Here is a 22327-nt window from a genome sequence, read left to right on the forward strand (position 1 = left end):
CGAACAGGATTTCTTCACTGGCCTGGAAACTTTAAAGGTGCCAGGGCAGGGCAAGGGCAATCTTGGAACAGTCTGCCCCAAATCTAGCTTAGATATTAGTACCTCAGCCATGATAGTATGTACTTACGCCAAAGAAGCACACGGTTCAGTAAATGGAATAATTGTTGCATCAACCAGGCCTCCCCTGTCCACAGACAGAGTTATCCCTAAAATGGGGAAGTATTGCTTGCAATCAACAAGCAGCACCTCTGTTTGCAGGGTCCCTCGTCCCCCCAACTCCCTCAGCTATAGATATGGAGATAGGTTGAAAGGTATACTCGCCAATTAGGTGGATTAGAACTCTCCTCACTAAGGTACGGTCTCGCAGGTGAGAATGACTGGCAACAGTGGTCCTTATCAAAAAAAAAAAAAAGACACCCAGTGAGCTCATCTGGTATCAAAGATGACTCCTGGATGGGAGAAACTCCTAATTTTCCGCGTGAGCTACTCTGGAAAGGCTCCCTCACGAGACAAAACTGCTGTGTCCTAGGACGACCTAAGGAGAGTGCTACTGCTCGACTAGCTCTTGGATCCCACAAAGAACAGAGAGCAACCACCAAACAGAAGCAGTGACATGCTTTCTCCGGGAAATGGAGAACAAGGGATACCCCTTGCAGGGGTGGACAACCAGGTGTCCATAGGGGAATCCATAAGAGTTGCCCTGAAACCCAGTCAAATCCCCCCTTCCTGAAGGGACAGGAAGCAAAAGGAATCGGGACCTCCCCAAACAACCTGTCACTTCTCTAGTTGAGAGCTGAGACTCACTGATCGCTGAGGTTCAGAAGAGACCAATCTGCTACTGGAAGCCACCCTCGGATAGGGAAGGCCACCACAGTAATTAACAAATAAGCCGCAGCACAAACGGTCAGATGACCACCGCTGCCATCACCCGGCTCTGGCCTACAAGGAGATGTACCGATTCAGAATTGAGGCTCCGGTTCAGCAATAAACCTATCAGAGATGGAGCCCAAGGGGCTTTTCCACAAAGAGGATTTGTGACAAGACATATTCCTCTTCTGAGGAAGATGACGACTCCCGACACTAACCTCCTGATGTCTACTCTCCTTAGGGTTCAACCAGGAACATGGTCCTAAGTAAGTCCTGTGGCAGCGGTGCACAACCTGTTGTGCTCGCCAAGAGGGAAATACACAGATACACACCCATACCATAGAGGGCAACTAGAGAATAGAGCCTTTTGTGAAAGCACACTGACCACAACTCATACAGTGGTAGCCCATCCTATGTATGATGGCACACCTATGACCCCACTTGCAATGCTTGTGGGTAGAATCCCACGGCACAGCAAGGGCTGAGCACTACTCGTTAGAGTTTGTGGCTGCACCCTGCCAAAAGGAAAATCACAGAGTGTGTGATGACGCCTTCCTCGACAGTGCTGGTCAGCACTTTGTGGTGCAGAACTGACGAGGAGACAGAGACCTTCACACGACGATAGTAGAACCCTGGCAAGGCTGATAACTGCTCAGACATGGAGAATGCCACCTGCCATTACCTGAGCCGCTTGGAATAGATGCTTTGCCGTGCCCGATATCGCATGCTGCGCTCCACTGTTACAGTAATTCCCAGTGGAATGCATAGGAGCAATGTGACGACAATGTCCCCAGTACCACTGGGGTTTTGGGTATGTTATGTTATTCCACCCTCTGGAACTCCCTCCCCACCCTCCTACGCCAAGAGACATCCCTGCAAACTTTCAAGAAAGGAGTCAAAACATGGCTTTTCCGACAGGCCTATCCCGACACAAACCAAACCTAATCTCTCCCCAGCCCCCTCTGTTCGAACTTTCCCCACACCTTCCTATGCTTCCCCCGCTTCCCCCCGCACCACCCATGGATACCCTAGAAGAAACATCATTCCCCCTACGGCTTAATTTTATTTTTGATCATGATCGGTCAATGTGTCCTTATTGTAAGGAATAGTATTTTGTTCTAAGGTTACATCGTTATAACTTTACTTTTATTTTATTCATTGTACATTGTTCTTGTTATAATGTTTCAGTGTATCACCCACTTGAGTTCTTTGTAAACCGGCATGATGTGCTGCACGAATGTCGGTAAATAAAAGTTAATAAATAAATAAATAAATAAATAAATAAATGGTGATGAGTGGCTTTCTGTAGCATTGCCCCCTCCTGTATCTGATAACACTCCAAGAGACAGGACATAGCCCTTGAAACTGTGTCGGGAACGGCTCACCACCATTTCCCTCATGGAACGACAGTAGCAAAGGCCATGGCGACCGAAAGTGCCCAGAGTGATCTGTGGTCGTGTCCTGTGGCATCCAATCACGTCCACTGGTGCCCACAGTGGTGACTATGCCCGTAAGGCCCATAGCATTCGTGTTCACCGATGGATCACATCAAGGGCAAACGATCCAGCACCCAGGGCTTCAATGGCACTTGACCAAATCTTGATCCTTTCGACAGATTATTGCACCATGTAAACAAAAAGGAGGACTCTTGAATGAAGACCACACAGTTTCCTTTGGTGTTGCAAGACAAACGAAAAACCAACTGGGGCTCGAGAACTCCCCAGAAAGAAAATGCGGTCCACTGACATCCGAAGGACAGAATGTCTCTGGCATGGCATGGTGCTCACAGACCTCCACAGTCCGGCAGCACCAATAGAGAGCCCGGTGCCCAAAGGCATCGATGGACTGGTGGTAGCAAGAATTCTAGGGGCACCTGCAGGCAGAGGCTCTGCAGCCCTGACACGCCTCATCGGTGCCCAGAGGAACTAATGACTAACAGTGCCATTGACTGTTCCCCCGGCTCACCTATCCATTCAAGGACATCGCTGCTGCAAGCTTGATGGCATCCCTCACCAGTGGCTATGGCTGACAATAGCTTTGATAGTGCTCATTAACACTGATGGTGCACGAATCCATGTGGGGCCTCCAATGCCCCCTGAACCCAGTGGCTCAGGGTCCCCAAGATTACTGGCATTTATGGTGCCCAATAGCTGTAGGCCAGTGATGGGATAGTACAATGCTCCTCAGTGTCCTGTTGGGACACCACCAAGGAACCTTGAGGGCACCAGACCATGGCACTCGATCCGTTCAAGGCCAAAATTCCTGTCACTTGAGGGCTTCAGTGGCACTCAAGAGCCCCAGCTGTCAATGGCCTCAGGAATGACCAGGGCGCTCAATGGCGAACCCAGGCCTTGGTGGTACTTGATGTTGTCAAGAGCTGCAACAAAAAGCATCAGTGGCCAACACGCCCGATGGCCTGCATGGTGGCCCCACACTTCGATGGCGTGGAGTGCATTGATGGTATCGGGGAGACCATGGCGCTTGATGGCAGACCTGGACCCTGACACTAGAGGTCGGTGTCACTACTCTGCAACATTGAGGCCCAAGGCGCTCGATGACTCCAGTGCATCAAGACTCCTCGTCCACAGATGCCTTCGGCACAGAAGGCCCTTACAGCATCGAGGACTGTCACGCACCCTGATGGCATCAAGGGTGCCCCAGCACCTCTACAGCATCAATGGTAACCATGGCACTCAATGGCAGTCTTGGTCCCTGACACAGTCCTAACATTGATGCATCAGGTGTGCATGGGCAACTGTTACGGGGCATGGCACAGATGGTACGGCAGCAAACTGCTTGCCCAGGCTCCTGCTCACCCTCTCTCACCAGGAGACTGCACTGCCATCATCGGCAAGCAGGAGGGGAGGCTACATCATCCAGGGCTCCTGCCCATGAAGACTAGTTCCTTTGAATGTGAGGACAAATTCTTTTCCCCCTCAGGAACAGTGTGGTCCTCGATTCCTGCACTGTCTGAGCCTTAATCGATGACTATCGATTGCTGAAACATGGAACTCCTGCCCAGGTAGAACTCAGGCGAGTCCCCAGGCTCAGTGGTCTACATGGATCACCCACAGACTGCAGTCAGTCCTGCCAGCACCTGACAAAGGTATAAAACAGATAGCGCAAGGAGAAAACACAGATACTAAACTGCTGGTGTGCTTTTTTTAAATAAGGGATAGAAATAGTCTCTGCCAGACTGGACAGCGACTAAGGCCCGCCGTGTGGCTAGTACACAGAGGAAAGAAGAAGAAAAGAAAAAAAATAAAATTACCACAAGGTAAAGGAAAGAAAACAGCTACAGCTCTAGAAAAAAATCACCTACAAAAACTGCGATGAGAGAGTAAAACTGAATACTGTGAGACACACAGCTCCCACGACCACACGGCTCTGTGGAAAAAAAAAGGGACTGAGGGACTCTGCCAAGGAGGCAGGGTGATGACTACAGCTTCACATGCTCAGTAGGGCATGTTTGAAAGTTCTATATTCTTTGAGATCAAAGTTCCATCCTGGGCTCCATCCGATGATGTCATCCCTGTGTGAGGACTAACATCCTGCTTGTCCTTGGAGAAGCTCAATTCACCCAGAATCCTTTCCAAGGCACTTTCTGCAGAGAACAGGAAAACCTGTACAATACAGTCCAAGTGAAGCTAATTTCAACATGGAACCAGAGCCAGAGTTACCCGAGACATAGAAACCTGAAGTCTAAAAGTCAGAGAATGCCTGTAAACTTCTCTAATATATTTTTTTAACTTTTTATTTATGCAATTTTAAATATACAAAGCATCATACATCTTTGTACAAAGCAATAAGGGTTAATAAATGGCAACATAATAGCTATCATTATTAGTGATAATACAGTAAACTTAGGAAAATACAGGAAACAAAAATTATTGCAGTATTATCACTACCCCATAGAATGAGAAACAATTAAAGAAAGGTATATAATTCTGGGAAATGAAAAAAAAAAAGGAAAAGGCAAATAGCAAGAACAGGCTCCCATCTATTATAAACAGATTCTAATAACTAAGAATCAGTCGGGATTGGAGAAGAAGTAATCATGTTCCTAGCATTACGAAAGGATTGTAGCTGCTCAGGAGCGAAAAACCCAGAAGTATCAGAATGTAACTTGACAAAACATTTGATTGAATAATGTAAAACAAAAGAAGCACCCAAATCAAGAGTATATTTCCAAGAGCTAAAAAACCTTTCCTCCTCTGTTGGGTAGACCTAGAGATATCATGAAAAATACACAAAATTTGCCCACAGAAAGGAGAATTAAGATTCTGAAAGTATAAGGACATTACTTTAGAAAGATACGCTTCAGATATAAAAGACACGAGCAAAGTGGCTCTAACAACTATCTCCTGGCGAGATGTTTCAAGAAATTCTGTAAGATTCAAAGGGGGAAATTGGTTCCCAGTAGAAGGATTCACAGAAGGAGAAGATGGAAGAAAATTTAGCTTATTAATAGGATGATATTCTGCAGATGGAATACCAAGAACTTGGTGAAAGTAATTCTTTAAGGTAGCAGACAGAGGTTCCCCCAAAATCTTAGGAAAATTCAAAATTCTGAGATTAAATCAATGAGAGAAATTCTTCATTAATTCTACTCTAAAAGAAAGAGCTCAGATATCCTTGATGAAGAAAGATTGAATGACATGAATCTTCCCAATATCCTGTTGAACAGCTTCAAGTTGCCTGGAATGGTCTTGAATGGAATTTTCATGATGCAAAACCATAGGAGACAGTTTAGAAATCACCAAATCCACTTTAGAGTCAGAGGTGGACAAGAGCCTGGAAAAGTTCTCAAAGAGATTCTAAAGTTATAACCATCGGCTTTGCTGGCATCTGGAAGACGTCTTGTGTCTGTGAAGCCACCGAAGAAACAAAAGCCAACAGAGAAGAAGCCGATCCACTGTCCAGTCCAGTGTTGTCGGAAGGCAAACAGGAAAAGACGGGATCAGAAGCAGCCAAAGATGTTGAAACAGACACAGCGCGCCTTCAGCTCGCCACCCGCACAGATGCTTGCAAGGAGTCATTTGCAGGCGCTTCCACGGCATCATCAGAAGGTACCCATCTATCGGCCAGTGGAAGAGACTGTTCCTGGGGGCCGAGGGAAACCTTGTCCCCTGGAAGCGCCAACGTCCCTTCATCAAGGACTTCAGCATGGAGCATACCGCCTGGAGATTGAGGGAGGCCCACAGCCAATGCGAAAGATGTAATATACTGCTGGCCTGGAAATAAAGAGGGTTCGATGGAGAAAACCCTTCCTTTCCCATTCCTCTTCGGGGCCATGGGAAGTCAAAAGTGGAAACAAACGTGCAAGAAAAAGCCCAGCAGTAAGGCATGTAGCGACTTGCTGCCATCTTGTCCCAGAGGGATTTAACTTCTCCAACATTTCAAAAACACAGAGAAGACATTGTGGCAAAACAGAGATATATCAAAGAAAAAAAAAAAGAAAAAGAAGAGGTTATCACAGCTGTTATGCAGCCCTTATTTGCAGGTTCCTATATTCCCTCTGAAGATGTTAGAAAGTAAAAAAAAAAAAGGATTTGTCAACACTTGTGTTTGTCTAGCAAGTGGATCACATTGTTTGCTTTTATATATATATATATTTTTTTTTTTGCTGTTTCTGCACCACTCACCTTCTCCAAGAGCCCTTAGTGCACCTCTGCCTGCTGAGAACCTTGTGCAATAATTTCCATGTTTAGAATGGCTTCACTTTCATTTAGTTCTTCACAATTTATAACTTCCTTTTTTCTCCCCTTCTTTCTTCTCATAGCACCTTATATATAATTTTTCAATTTCTGATATATCAACTATTTCTTACCCTAAAAATCTGTTAAGGAGTATTAACACACACACAGGGTCTTTTAATAAATTAGCTCCTCATTTCTAAATACAAAACATTTGCCAGTAATAAAACATTCAAGGCCTTCAGATACAGCAGATCTGAGGAGAAGATGTTTCTCCTGACCTGGGTTCTTCCCCCATGTACCTGGATCCAAGGCCATGCTTAGGTCCAATCAGGAATTCTCAGAAACATAACTTGCAGCATCTCTATTATTCCAGTTTGGAGAGCTCACAAACTGTTCTGCATATGCACTTCCGTCCTGCTCTGCAATATCACTTGCTGTATCATTGCTGAGACCCCTATATACCTCAATTCTGACCTGCAATATCCCTCACTATGCCAGGAAAAGAGTAAAAACAAAAAAAAACCCAATATGATAAAAAAAATTGGGGAAGGAATGATGCAGGAGATTTCGAAACAAATTCAGCAAAGGAAAAAAATACTACTACAGAGAAGAAAAAAATAAGAATGGAAAATGAATACAGAAATTATATACAAAAGGAAACGTGTGAATTCAAAACAGAAATAAAAATACAGTTTTAGCTATGTAATTCTGAACTTATAGTTTTTTCTAATAACTTTTTTTTGGTTTGAACAGAATTTGGTAACTCTCATGCCACAGACACATTTATTAAACATAGGTTTTATGGTGCAGCATCAGCAGAGCCCGCAATCTCTGGGACCCACTTACCAAGCTGAGAACACGAGGTTCAGGAGGAAAATTGTGAAAGGTAACACAGGCCTTCAGGTCGATGGGATCCCGCAGGTAAAAGGCTTGCACTGCTGGTGCCACCAGCTGGGGGCGCTCTTTCAGGATGGCTACAATGCTCACTGGAAGGTAGCAGTAAGCCCGGTGTAGGAAATGCTGAATTTTCTCAGGATACCTGAAAAAAAAAAAAAAAAAAAGGGAGCTTGTAACCATGTACTACAAGCAGAAAAGGTAAGTTTGAGTGCAAACCAAGGTTTTTCAGCAAACAAGGAAGTGTTTTGTTGTACTAGCCAAGCCTTCCAAGCCAGGCATTTCAGTCATTGAGACTATAGCAGGATTGCCTACCAGGTGTGGTTATTAATTAAAATCTGGAAGAGCCCGAGACACAAGGGTTAAACAAATCCTGCTCGAGAAAAAGGCAGGAGAATGAGCAGGTAGGGTACTAAAGGAAAATTGGTTCTTACCTGTTAATTTTTGTTCCTGTAATACCACAGATCAGTCCACACCAGTGGGTTGTGCATTCCTACCAGCAGATGGAGTCAGAGAAAAATTAGAACTTTGGGCACTGCTACATAACGAGAGTGCCACCTGCAGTCACTCAGTATTGACCTGTACCCAAGCCTAAATAACCAAACTTTACTTAAAAGGCGAAGGGGGTTGGAACCCAAAACGTAACCACCAACCTCGAGCCCGGAACAGATAAAACAAAAAAAAACCACTTTAACCACCTCGGAACTTGCCCCTTCTGGAGCATTTGCAAAAAGACCAAAATTGTTTCTTCAGGAAATATCACCTCTCAAGGTAGACTTTCGGAATCTGAGAAGGGAGACGGGTCTCGATCTGTGGTATTACAGAAACGAAAATTAGAGGGTAAGAACCAATTTTCCTTTCCTGAACATACCCAGATCAGTCCAGACCAGTGGGATGTACCCAAGCTACTCTACACTGGGCGGGAACCCGAAAGACCCGCTTGCAGTACAACCTCCCCAAAGGACGCTTCATCTTGCGCCCTTACATCCAAACCATAATGCTTGGTGAAAGTGTGCAGGGAGGACCAAACCGCCGCTCTACAGATCTCCTGAGGCGACAGAAGCTGACACTCAGCCCAGGAGGTAGCCTGGGCTCTAGTGGAATGAGCTCTCAGATCCACAGGCACCTGACACCTGCAGGCAACATAAGCCGCAGCGATAACCTCCTTAATCCAGTGTGAAATAGTTATCTTCGAAGCCGTGTCACCCTTATTAGGACCCCCAAACAAGACAAACAGATGGTCCATAACGTCGGAAGTCATTAGTAACCTCCAAACAGCGCAAAGGAACGCAACGCACATCCAAAAAATGTTCCCTCTCCTGAGGAGAATCCCTGACCCAGTTCGGAAATCCTGGCAGATCCACCGCCTGATTGACATGAAAAGCAGAGACCACCTTGGGCACGAAGAAAGGAACCGTGCACAGCAAAACTATCGTAAATCCTAAGAAAGGGATCTCAACATGAAAAAGCCTGAAACTCTGAAATGCGTCGAGCAGAACAAATGGCTACAAGGAAAACGGTCTTCAAGGTCAAATCCTTATTGGGAGCCCTCCGTAAAGGCTCAAAAGGGACTCCACAAAACACCCAAATCACCAGGTTCAAACTCCAGTCCAGACATAATGAGCGTACGAGAGGACATAAATGCTTTACTCCTTTGAGAAAACACGAGATGTCTGGATGCACTGCCAGGGACAGACTGTGAACTCTGTCCCCTAAGGCACCTAAGGCAGCCACCTGAACCCTAAAAGAGTTGAAAGCTAAACCTTTTGGCCAACCCCTGTTGCAGGAAGTCCAACATCTGGGGAATCTCCATTGACAAAGGATCCAAGGAGCGCTGGCGGCACCATGCCTCAAATAACTTCCAGACCCTAACATAGGCCATAGAAGTGGAAGGCCGACGTGCCTGAAAAAGAGTGGAAACGACCTGCTCGGAATATTCCCTCAATTGCAATCGCTGCCTCTCAAAAGCCAGGCCACGAGAGAGAAGTGATCTTCCCGATCCGAAAATATGGGCCCCTGACGGAGTAGAAGTGGAAGATGCACCAGCTGCAGAGGACCTTCCAAGGCTAATCGCACCATGTCCGCGAACCAAGGTCGACACAGCCATTCCAGAGCCACCAACGCTACACTGCCTGGATGCTGCTCTATGCATCGTAGAAGCTGACCGATGAGTGGCCAGGGAGGAAAGGCATAGAGAAGAATGCCCGTGGACTACTGAGCCTATTTCTCGATGATGGCTGAAGAAGTGCTCCGTCTTTGCATTGGCTCGAGTTGCCATCAGATCCAACTGAGGCACGCCCCACCTGGCGCAAATGAGGTTCCATGCTTCGGGAGCTAACTCCCACTCTCCCGGATCGAGCTGTTGCCTGCTGCGGAAGTCCACCTGTACATTTTCCATGATCGCGACATGAGACGCGGCAATTCCTTTGAGATGGCGCTCTGCCAAAGTGAACAATAGCCTCACCTCCAATGCCACAGCGAGACTCCGTGTTCCGCCTTGCCAGTTGATGTAAGCTACCGTCATGTTGTCTGAGAACACTCGAACCATTGCATCCTTGACCAGAGCAAGAAATGCTCGGAGGACCAGCCGGACAGCCCTGGTCTCGAGGTGGTTGATGGACCAGGATTTCTCCGTTGGAGACCAAAGCCCTTGGGCGGATTCGTTGAGGCAGATTGCACCCCATCCGCATAGATAACCATTCAATTCGGAGGGTCTAAGTCTACTCCCTGGTCCAGGTTGCTGCGAGAACGCCACCATGATAGACTGATTCTGGACTCTAGAAGGAGAGGTAACGGTATACGGAACTGTTCCGACACCAGACTCCACCGCGATAACAGGGCATGCCGCAACGGACGCAAATGAGTGAACGGCCACAGGACCCAATCCAAGGTGGAGACCATGGATCCCAGAACCTGTAAGTGATAACAAACTGTCTGATTCTTCCTCTGAAGCAGGGCTTGGACATGATCCTGCAACTTTGTTACACAGTCCGTTGCCAGAGAAACCTTTCCTCGGAAAGTGTCGAAGAGCGCTCCCAAGTAGACCAACGTCTGCGTGGGCTCCAAATGATGTTTCTGGACATTTATGACCCAGCCAAGCATCTGCAAGGCTGAGCATCACCCTCTGAACCAATCTTATGCAGTCCTCCCGAGACTTTGCTCGGATTAGCCAGTCGTCAAGATATGGGTGAACAAGGAATCCCTCCTTGCACAGGAACGCCGCCACGACCACCATGACCTTGGTGAAAGTACGTGGCGCCATCGCCAGGTCGAAGAAGAGCTTGAAACTGAAAATGTTGGCCCATCACCTTGAAGCAGAGGAACCGCTGGCGAGCCTGGCGAATCGGGATGTGGAGAGGTGGTTAGTGCAGTTAGTGTAGCTGTGTTTAAAAAAGGATTGGATAAGTTCTTGGAGAAGTCCTTTACCTGCTATTAATTAAGTTGACTTAGAAAATAGCCACTGCTGTTACTAGCAACAGTAGCATGGAATAGACAGTTTTTAGGTACTTGCCAAGTTCTTATGGCCTGGATTGGCCACTGTTGGAAAAAGGATGCTGGGCTTGATGGACCCTTGGTCTGACCCAGTATGGCATGTTCTTATGTACGCCTCTGTGAGGTCTAACAACGCAAGAAACTCTCCTATGCGTACCGTGGCCACCACAGTTCTCAATGTCTCCATGCGAAAACGGGGAACTTGCAAACACCTGTTCACCTTCTGCAGATCCAGAATGGGACGAAAGGTGCCCTCTTTTTTGGGAACCACAAAGTAGACCGAATACCGTCCCTTGTCCTGCTCCGCCAGAGGAACTGGAACAATAGTCAGGAGATCGAGCAGCCGTTGTAGCATCCCCTGTACTGCCTCACGGTTGACCCGCGAAGTGACACGAGACTCCACAAAGGCCTCCCGAACTGGGTGCGAAAACTCGAGACAATCTGCCTCCGACAGCTTCCAAGATGGAATGGGTGCCCCTGGCTTCACTGGCTAGGTTTTCCACGACCAGCACCCTGGCCCATGGACTCTCTGCCTGGGCGCAGTCCTCCATGAAAGGACTGCTGATTAGAGATGTGAATCGGAACCGGAATCTGATCGGTTCCGGTTCAAATCTTAAAATTTTTATTGTCCGGCCTGATTGGGTTTTTGTTATCGGCTGCGCTTGATCCGATAAACAAAAAACCCACCCCGACCCTTAAAAACCGACCCCTTAGGTTCCCCCACCCTCCTGACCCCCCCAAAAACGTTTTAAAATTACCTGGTGGTCCAGCGGGGACGCAGGGAGCGATCTCCCGCTCTCAGGCCATCAACTGCCACTAATAAAAATGGTGCCGATGGCCCTTTGCCCTTACCATGTGACAGGGTATCCGTGCCATTGGCCGGCCCCTGTCACATGGTAGGAGCACTGGATGGCCGGTTGAAAGCCAGGGAAGCCAAAGTTCTAATTCCGCAGACACTCCTTGTGTCCTTAGGTAAGTCACTTCACCCTCAATTGCATCATGTACAAACAGACTGTAAGCCCTCTGGGAACAGGGAAATGCCTACAATATCTGAATGTAACTCGCCTTGAGCTACCAACGAAAAAGTGTGAACTAAATAAATAAAACTAACATAATTCTGTTTATGAGAGGTTCATTCCTGTCATGGTATGCACAAAATAAACCCATCTGGAAAACTACCCCATAACAGAAACTTCTTACACTGTAGCAACAAGAACAAGCTGCCCTAATCACTGAGCAGGTACAAACTATTTCACTCACCCGCTGATGCGCCTGCTCACTGCAGCACGGACACAAGGTGCAGCCAGGAACTTCCCTGGATGCGAAGATAACAGTTGTAGGGCCTGGGAGAGTGTGGGGCCAAGGTCTTCTGTATCCTGAGCTGTAGAGATAATGCAGAGTTCTCCATGGTGAAAGAAAACCTGATCAGGAATAGAGAAGCAAGAGACAGAGGGGATGAGCACTTATAATGGAATCAGCAGTATGGGGAAGCTGAGAAAGTACGCATGTTGCTGCTAAACCTAGCTGGACTGCCCTTCTGCAAGCCTGCCATAAATCTGCACTGATCTTCCATCACAAGCCAAGGTTTTTTCTGGTCCTGGAGCTTTGCATCAGTGCTGTACCAAGGGCCAAGTCCAAATCCTAGTGGGTTTCAGGTGAATGAAGAAAGTAAGGCCCTAGGTTCAGGGATGCTCTAATCTTGTGCAGCTTGGATGTTCCCAGCTGAACTTAAAATTTGCTCTTATAAAAAAAAAAAAAAAAGTCTTCATTACCAGCTACCAGGCGTATAAAAGGCCCCACAGAAAATAGTTTGAGTATGGGTAAAAAAGCAGGGTTGAAAATAAAAGAAAAATTAAGGTTCCCTGTACTAGCCACAAGTTTTATACCAAAGGCACATTTTTCTTAGCAATATTGCTGATTACCTTCCAAATGCATGCACCAGAGCTGAGAAAAAATGGTGCTGGTGGTGAGATAAAGAGGGTGGGAAAGAACAGGTAATGACATTCTGCCACTCCACTGAGCTGCAGTTACACCCATCAACCCTACAAATCTTCCACATTCTGGTTTCTTACTTTCCCAGTCTGCAAAATTTTTTTGTGCATAGAAGATGTAAAATATATTAATATACTCACATCCACATTGTTTTCTTAGGGAACACCTACCCGATTGGAGCTGTTTTCAGGAGTCAGCCACTTGGGAAGAACCTCAGCTGCTTCAATAAGCAGGAACTCCCCATCATTGTCTTCCACCCTATGTCAAATAAAATGTAAGGTTTTTTGCTCTGTTGGTCTGGCTTCCCCATGATTTCCAGTTCATCAGCCCCTGTTTTAGCCCCATTTTCATGAGGCGGGGTGGAATAGAAGTATCAGTGCAAGGCCATGGTTTGCAGCCACGCCATCCTACTAGCTGTCCAGTCACTGCACCAGTAGATATTTTGACATTCTGCTTTTTCAGGCACTTCAAAGCAGATTATATTCAGGTATTTTTCTGAACCCAGAAGGCTCACAATCTAAGTTTTACCTGAGGCAATAGAGGGCGACGTAACTTGCCCAAGGTGCGGCAACAGGTTTTGAACTGTGGCTTTCTTACTTCACAGCTCACTATTCTAACCACTAGATTACATCTCCATGCTAGAGCCACTGGCCACAGCTCCCCTTAGAGCCCGGGACAGTGGTGCTCTTAACAAGCCATTAGATAGCTAGCCTCCCTCTCTTTCTACTAGTTAAAAAAAAAGAGAGAGAGATTTGCATATAGTAGCAATTCTGTGCTGGGGTGTGCCCCTGGTTGTTAAGGTTCCAGGAATCAGATATTTCCATACCCATTCTCCAGGAAAGTGATTTTTTTTTTGGGAGGGGGGGGGGTGTAGTTGTGTCAGGCGATCCAATCATCTGATTACTCACCCCTCCACGTTCTTTCTATTTTATAGGATCAGTTTACACAATTATAGTTGATAGACTATCAAAGACTACAAATCAGTAAACACAACTCATGCCTGTACCCTAATGAGCTATCATGGTACTTACTGTACCATGATAGCTCATTAGGGTACAGTAAGTAACATCACATGATAAAACCCTGGCGCTATTGTACCTGGCTGCTAATTCAGGAAACTCCTTGGTTATCTGTTGCAGGAGATACACAATGAACCACTCGTCTTCTATGTTATCTCCAAAGTTGGTAGAACCACACAGATGGGCCGGAATGTCTCCTATGTGCAGACAAGGAAAGAGGCAAAATGCTTATTACAGTCTGTCAAAAGAAGTGGCAAATTACATTTTGCATGGGCTGAGAATGCAATGCTGCTATCTGTTACAAATAACACCAAGTCTGGTTTTCAGGAAATTCACAATGGGGTTGATGTAGAAATCCCTGCACTGAAACCACTTCAAAGTTTCCGCGCATGTTTTTTAGCACGTGTGGCAAAAGCAAATGCCTCCGTGGGATATAATAATGGGATGGTGTGCAAATTAGATATGCACAAGACCAAATTCATGCGACACCTGCATAAAGGGCCCAGATGCAGAAAGTTGCGGGAAAAACCCGCACTAAAATAGATGCAATTGAAAAAATGTTGCAGACTCGCAAGAGGTCCAACTTTTGCTGATTATATCGGCCCCATGTTATTAAAAAATAAATTGTTTCAGCTCCTATTGGTCTTTTTACTCCATTGCTGGCATTAGTGTAGTTTGTCAGTACAGCTTTTTCCTTGCCAGGTGCCCAAGGCCGCTTGGCATGGCTCAGTCCTCCCATGAGAGCGCAAAAGCCAGGACGGATGGTTTGGCAATCTCTGGGGGCTACAGAAAAGTGCTGACAATGCCAGGAGCCGCAGCACTTTCACTTAACTGCTGCCCTGACCCAGGCACTAAAAAACCTGCACTAACTGATCTCCTGCTAGCATGGCTCCCTATATAAGCCATGAATAGATAAATTACCTCCTTTGAATGCCATTTGCATGCAATCGCACACTTGCTCATGTTTTTTCCGTGCTAAACCCATTATTACATATGTGCATATGATTAGCGCAGAAAACCACTTATAATTACCCATGAAAAACCCCGTGGCAGGTTTTGCACAGCTTCTTACATCAGCCCCAATGAATGTACGTGAATTTGTAAATAACGACTTACTTTTTTTTGGTTTTGTACTTTCCCCCTGTTCCTTTGGCCTTCCATTTCAACAGGAACTGGCTCGTACTGGCAGGTTCCCTAATGGCACCATGAACCTTCACACTCAGCTATCCGGGGTTTTCTTTATTTTTCTCCACCTTCTGTCTAGCCCAGTCATCATGACGAGTCCACTGCTGAGAAGCATAGACCGGCTCCCTCAAGAAACCAATACAAGTGCACTCTTAGCCAGTCAAGTGTTGCTGTTCTCTGATGCCTGGGCCTCCCTCCCCACTGGGTGCCATTATTACAGCTTCTAGCATCCCCTTGACCCAAAAGCCAAACTTGGTACTCAAATCTGGACTCACCAAATCATTGGCTGGTCCCATGATGAGTAATATTGCCCAGAAGGGAAAACCAGTTTTCAGCCATAGTCGGCTGGTGCTGTCTGTGCTTGTTGTAGACCATCCTCTGGACAGTAAAGGTATTGCCTTGTTAAAGCGAAATGGCTTGGGCCTGTTCAGAGTTCAAAGCTCTGTCAGGTAGTGCCCAGTGTGAAAAATCTTTAATAAAGAGATCCCTTATAATTCACTCTCTCCTTAACACACCTTGCTATATGAGTTTAAAATATCATTGTTCCTAAGAGATTATGTGTCAGTGAAAACAAATATTTAAAAAGACAGAGCAAATCAAAATCATAGAAAGCAATAAAAAATATATGCTTTTATTATATACGAGTTAATTTGTCAAGCCTTTAAAAAAATAGATAGAGAAAGATAAAAAGAAGATTGTTATGCTTACCAGTGGGTTAAATCTGTAGCCTCAGACTGCAATCTGCTGATGCAGTTTGGAGCTTAGCAATCATAACATTTTATACATTTCATTTGTTTACATAAGACACCTTATAATAGCATTATGTTTACACAGAAAGCCTAACAACAACAACAATCCTACAAATATTTAATAAACACTGCTTATAATGGCTTTGTTTTTAAATTCTCAGACATTAAGTCTACCTTTTATTGATTATTTATGTTCGATGCCTTATAATGTCCCAATACCTGCATAACTATATCTCTATTAGGGAGCTTAATTTGCATGGAGGATTTTGATGTAACCTGTAATCTTATTGCTGAGAAGTTATTGATTACCTTTAGAAGAACGTAACATTCCTGATTAGCAATTAATATAGAATCTAGTATTCCCCTGCTATCTGGGCCACAAGCCAAATCTGGGAGAGGAGCCTTCAGAGATAAACGTACTGGGGAAGAAGACACTAGTACCTTATCTGCAAGACATTCCATTATCTGCTTTCAACTCATTTTTTGTTTATGTCTCTAAGTGAAAATGAAGAGCTAACTGATTGCCTCTCATTGTTGACTTTAGGCTGTGCTGTAAATGATTCAGGGACAAAAGTTGTTCTCTTTCTGACAGCAAATGATTTCAGATGTGGGGACCCCTGGGTTATGGACTGGGGTGCCCACAACAATCCATGAGTAACTCTGAACAACATTGGGTGACACCATAATGAATAATGAGGCAGAGATTTCTGCCTAATTACCTAGATACATTTTCATTAAACATGGTTTCAAAAACCAATTTCATTACAATTTCACAATTTGACCCACCATTGCCTCTTTAATGCCTTGTAACTTTCCTTCCTGTTTCCCCTTTTACTAGTATAGGGGATTCCCAAATTCAGTCCCTCAAGACCCACCCAACATGTTTGGATTTCAGGAGATCTACAACTGAATATCCATAAGATGCAGACATACATTTCCTCTAACAGCCAATTAATTTGCAAATTTTGGTTAGTCTGAAAACCAGGCTTGTGAGGGTTTCTGAAGACCTGGACTTCTGAAGCAATAAACTAGGGAATACCTTCTTTAGTTATCATAAGACTGGAAGAAAAATTCCTCCAAAGTTGAAGCCTTCAGTGCTTTCTACCAGAAAATTAACCTTCTCCTCCAGCAGTACCTGGATGGTCTTGTGTAAGCTGGCATTTCTGTCCTCCCGAGAGCTTCCCTTTCCAACCCTCTGAACCAGACCTGTTATGGCCAATACTCCCTAAAAGAAAGATGCTGGAGGCAGACTCCACTCCCCATTGAAGGGCTGCACAAAAGGGTATGCCCTTTCGTGTAGATCAGAGGATGATATGAAAGACCCCTGTACAACACCCCTAAAATATTTGCTCTACTAGCTACATCAACCTTCTCATACACCATCTTTTTTTTTTTTTCAATTTTTTATTTTTGCATTTCAGATATATATTACATCATATCTCAACAAGGTAATAAGAGATCCATCAATAAATAAACTAAAGAAAAATTTAACAGAGCAATACACTTTAAATTCTGGTCTCTTAAACTAAGGAAATCCTGGGGGCAAGATGTGACTCTTAGGCAAAATCGAAGCTCTAAATACTTATACAATACATCAATATAGGAATATACCGATATAGGGAAGCACTACCCTTTATATTCTCATTTAAGGCTCAGCACTACTACTCTTACCATCTAGAAACCCTCTTAGTTGATCAGGTTCATAGAAAATATATTTATTTTCCTGATATTTTAAGAGACATTTACAAGGGTATCTCAACACTAAATTAGCTCCACAACTTTGTGCCTCTGTTCTCATTGACAAAAACTTTCTCCTTCTCTCTAGCGTAGAGCGGACTATATCCGGGTAAATCCACACGAGTTGACCATAATATCGAACAGTTCTATTCCTAAAGAAAGCCTTTAAAACAAGATTCCTATCTTGTTCAAAGGTAAAAGTTATCAGTAGAGTGCCTCTTGTTTTAATCTCAGTATTTATAGATAGCTCAATCAACTCCGAGGTATTCAGAGATTGAGGTACTTCCTTCTCCTCCTCCTGTAACTGGCATATTTTTCTTTGAAACAAAAAATGCTTTTGTGACAACAGGTATGATATCTTTAGGTATCTTCAAAGATTCTCTCATACACCATCTTACCAAGACCTGGACCACCTGCACTAATTCACAACGACATCACTGTAAGGTTTATCTGGTGGCTTGGCATCATCTACTTAAGTCGACTGCCCTTTAAGAAACATCCTATATCCTATCCTATCCAATGTCACACTGCTCAGAAAACTAGGAAAATCCCACTCTGCTGGCTGACCCCACACCATGATCATCCATTAGTCCTATACACCCATAGAGTGCTCCCACACCATGACCACTTCAGGCCCACAATCCCCAGACTCCTATTTAATACAAATCATATACTTCTGTACCACTTACCAAAGGCCATACCAGCCCTACATTACCTCGATCACTCTACCACTAGCCATATGCATAATACCTAAAACCTTGGTCACTGAGGTGCTCACTGGGAAAGGGTGATACTCTCTGGAGGCTACCGTAACCAAAACAGAAGTCTATGCTCGAGCCCAACAACTAATGCAGATTACTTCAATAAAATCTAGACTACAAAAAGATTCCAGATCACATGATCTTAAAGTAAACCTGATCAATGTCCAATCTGTTAAAAACAAAGTGACCATGATCCGTTACTTCACCATTCAACAAAGCCTGGACATTATGTATATTACAGAAAATTGCTTAGTGCTGCAGATCAAATCACACTGAATTATATAATCCCCCACTTCAGACTACATCACATTCTTCTACTCCAGAACAAAGTGGTAGAATAGCTATTTTATTTATTTATTTATGCATGCAATTCTTATATACCGTTACACAGAACACAAGGTTCTATCTTTACGGTTTACATAATACAAACTATTAAATAACAGTTGGAAAACCGAAGAAATACAATAAAAACTTCAATAAAAATAGTAAGATAGCTAAAATCTACTCGTAAAATAAAACTAAAATAACATAAGTATAGATAAGAAGATAAAAGATAGAATCATCTGATGGACTGCAGACATATCAACCTGAGCATTAATTCCATATGCTTGCTGAAAGCACCATGTTTTCAAGTCTTTCTTGAATTTCTTCAGGTTATCCTGCATTCTAAGTTCCAATGGTAATTATTCCAGAGCTTCGGCCCTGCAATTGAAATGGACCTCTCTCTCTCACTTCGCTATGATTGCTTTAAACAAAAAACAAAACAAAAACCAAACAACTCTCTGTCAAACAAATCACCATTAGTCACCGACTGGACTTTGAATGCTGAACCACCTTCTTTTCTTTGGGGGGGGGGGGGGGGGGGGGGGGGGGGGGAGAATTCCAATAATCAAACCAACATGACCTTAGCATGCAGCACACTAAATTTCATGACATAGTGCTGGCTTACAATTTCACAAATATCACTAGCTCCTCTCTGTCCCCCCCAAACTCCATACACACACACAGTAAAAGGGACATCCTAATCTGATATTTTTTGCACTACCCCAGCCCCAGTATAACAATCCACTCTTAAATAGTCTCTCGCTCTCTGTTTTCTCAACTTCTTGCAGGTTAGGGCTCTGGTCAACACTCTCTGGATTATGCTCTATTGCTGGGAAAATATTCAGTTTACCATTATCTCATTGAGGCTTCTCTACAAATTCATGAAACGTATCACATACTGTTTGCCTTTGTCCCATATCTTATCACTTGTACTTTGCTTTCAAACCTTTCCTTTGGCACTAACCATTCTTGAACTTCCTCAGTCCAAATTTGGATGAAATCTTTTACATTATCCCCAACTTCAGACTCTTTCCTTCTTGGAAATCTCGAAAGCATGTCTGCATTCACATTGTTATAAGCCTGACAGATCCAAACTTCACACTGCAGCTCCGCTAGCTGAGCTAGCCAGTGTTTTTCCACAGCCTGTATGTTGGCATTTTATAAGTATCGCAAAGGATTATGATAATTTCTTGCAAGTTAAGTATTCACCGAACTTTGCAATTGCCGGCCATTTCAGTGCCAAAAGCTCCAACTTAAATGCACTGTAGATTTTATCATTTCTCAGACCCTGGCTGGCATAAGCAATGACTCTCTTCTGTTCATCTTGCACTTTACGGAGAATCTCAGCCAATCCATGGAAGCTTGAAAGGCAATTCAAAGATGGGAAATGCCAATACTGGAGTAGTAATAAGCTTGGTTTTCAAGGTGTCAAAGGCTACTTGACATTCTACTCATTGAATAACTCTGGTCCTTTGTGTTTCCTGGGCTTCCCAGTAACAGCATGCAGTGGGACAGCTATTTTTGCAAACCCAGGCACAAAACGGTGATATAAGCTAGTAAAGCCCAGAAACTGTCTTGTCTGTCACTGCTGTGGGTACTAATCAATCTTTTACAGTGTAGATTTTACCAGCGTCAACTGACAATCATCTTTTTGAAAAAAAACCAAAAACAAAACACATGGCCTAAGAAGTCTACTTCTTTGCACAACAAGCAACACTTGGAAGGCTTCAACTTCAGGCTCCTATCTGTAAGCTGCTGGAACACTTGTCAAGACACTATGTGGTTTTCAAAGTCATTAAAAAAAAAAACCCAACAAAAAACCAAAGATATCAAGGTACAGGAGTAGGATGTCAAAAATATGTTCTCACTCAGCACATGAACCTTTGAAAACTAACTGGAGCATTACACAGTACAAATGGCATATGGGTCCATTCAAAGAGGCCAAATGGAGTAGTCACAGCTAAATTTCAGAAAGTCATCCAATTGCATGGCCATCTGAAAATAACCTGATGTCAAATCTAAATGATAAAAACAATGTGTTATGTTTTTTTGCTTTTTGTAGAAACTTATTTGACATATTAGATACTCCCTGATGAAGCCTCTCTGGAAGAAACAAAAAGGCCTTTGTCAGGGTTTTCTTTGATGATTTGTATTCTTGTGTTCTATGTTAACGTTTCCTTCTCAACCAGACCGCCATCATTCTTCATTGTTGTCAGCATTTGATACATCATATTATTGGACTTACACCATTTGATTCGTCTACTCTCAACATTGTGGTTTTTCTTCAGTTATCCCTCATCAATAGTTTTATTTACTGAAAACTTTAGTTTTTTAGTTTTTGCCTTTTTTATTGTGTATATATATATATATATATAATATCATTTGAAAATTAGGAAAATCAGTTTTGTAAGTTATAAAAGAAGGTCACTAAACCCGCACTAAATCATTTCAGTTTGCTTGCAAAAGTTCCCACCTGGCCAGAATAGCAGCATAAATTTCAGTTAAATTTCACAGGATTCTTTTAATCCTTTTAGACGAGCTACTCTGAATGCATCAATGCAGATGCTTGAAGTCCAGTAATGGGCACAAATTCAGGATTCACTTGCTTCATGGGACTGAATGTCCCGATTTTCATACACAAAAAATGATAATTATTCCCTCTCTACTCTACATAAAATCGCAACCAATCTTCCAGATTCTCCTGCAACCGAGTCAGCCTGATACTGAATGTGTGCAGATACTATTCATAATACTGCTTTTTTAGCAAGAAATAAAGAGAAAATATCATGCAATATCAACTTCCCTTCCCTTTCCCTCACTACAAAATAAACAGCTATCCATCCCAGTACTGCTGTATAAGTATTTTTCTAATGATTACAAAGAAATACCTATCAGGAACTGCTCTTACTTTTAATACCGGAGAGAAGCTAGAATTAAACCCTCAAAGCTCCATCTCTAGATCTCTTCCTGCCTGCTCCTAAACAAAGGCAGCATTATCTTTTATACCCAATTTAAAAAAAGTTGATTAGCAATTGCTCCCCTGATTGTCATTGGCTCCAGGCAGGTATTACACACCTTAAATTATAATTCCAAGACCTACAATTGGTCCATTTGAATCAAAATGTTCTCTTCCGGAAAAATATTTTATTCTAGCAATTGTAATCATGACCACTAGCTGTCACTGAAATCCAGCAGGTATCATCACTGGATTCCAGCCACAGCAACACCCCACAGCCCCCCACCTTGCTGGGAAGATGGGAGATGAATAGACATCAAAGACGGCAAGAAACAACTCAAAGAAATGTTAAAGTGATTCCTGTTGGCTTCAAAAGGAAACATTTGCCATTAACATTTTTCCGACTAATAAAAGGAAATGCTTTGCTTCCCTTTCCTTTCAGCAGCAGAAGAGAAACATATCTAACAAATACTTTTAAGGCACTGAGGGGCCGACGCAATAAAGTGGGCCCAGCCTAGCGCATGGGTTTAGATGCGGTTGGACACGTGTCTTGGATGCACTAGGCTAGCACCAGATACAGTAAGATTAGTGCGTCCAAAAGGTGTACCTTAAATGCGAACTCGATAGCGCTCATCAGATCTTAATTGCATGT

The 22327-nt window shown here is 43.8% G+C and overlaps 1 protein-coding gene across 3 annotated transcripts in view; it reads right to left on the reverse strand.

Moving 5' to 3' along the window:
- Positions 1-22327, reverse strand: part of ECD (ecdysoneless cell cycle regulator) — a 106328-nt gene that overhangs the window by 82134 nt on the left and 1867 nt on the right. For all 3 annotated transcript variants that reach the window (XM_029609179.1, XM_029609178.1, XM_029609180.1), the window contains exons 3-6: positions 14043-14160; positions 13115-13202; positions 12213-12373; positions 7413-7605 (exon numbers count right to left, since the gene is read on the reverse strand). In XM_029609179.1, the coding sequence (XP_029465039.1) occupies positions 7413-7605; positions 12213-12373; positions 13115-13202; positions 14043-14160 (560 nt within the window). The remainder of the gene's footprint in view (positions 1-7412; positions 7606-12212; positions 12374-13114; positions 13203-14042; positions 14161-22327) is intronic.

This window comes from Rhinatrema bivittatum, chromosome 7 (assembly GCF_901001135.1).
Source record: "Rhinatrema bivittatum chromosome 7, aRhiBiv1.1, whole genome shotgun sequence".
Lineage (NCBI taxonomy): Eukaryota > Metazoa > Chordata > Amphibia > Gymnophiona > Rhinatrematidae > Rhinatrema > Rhinatrema bivittatum.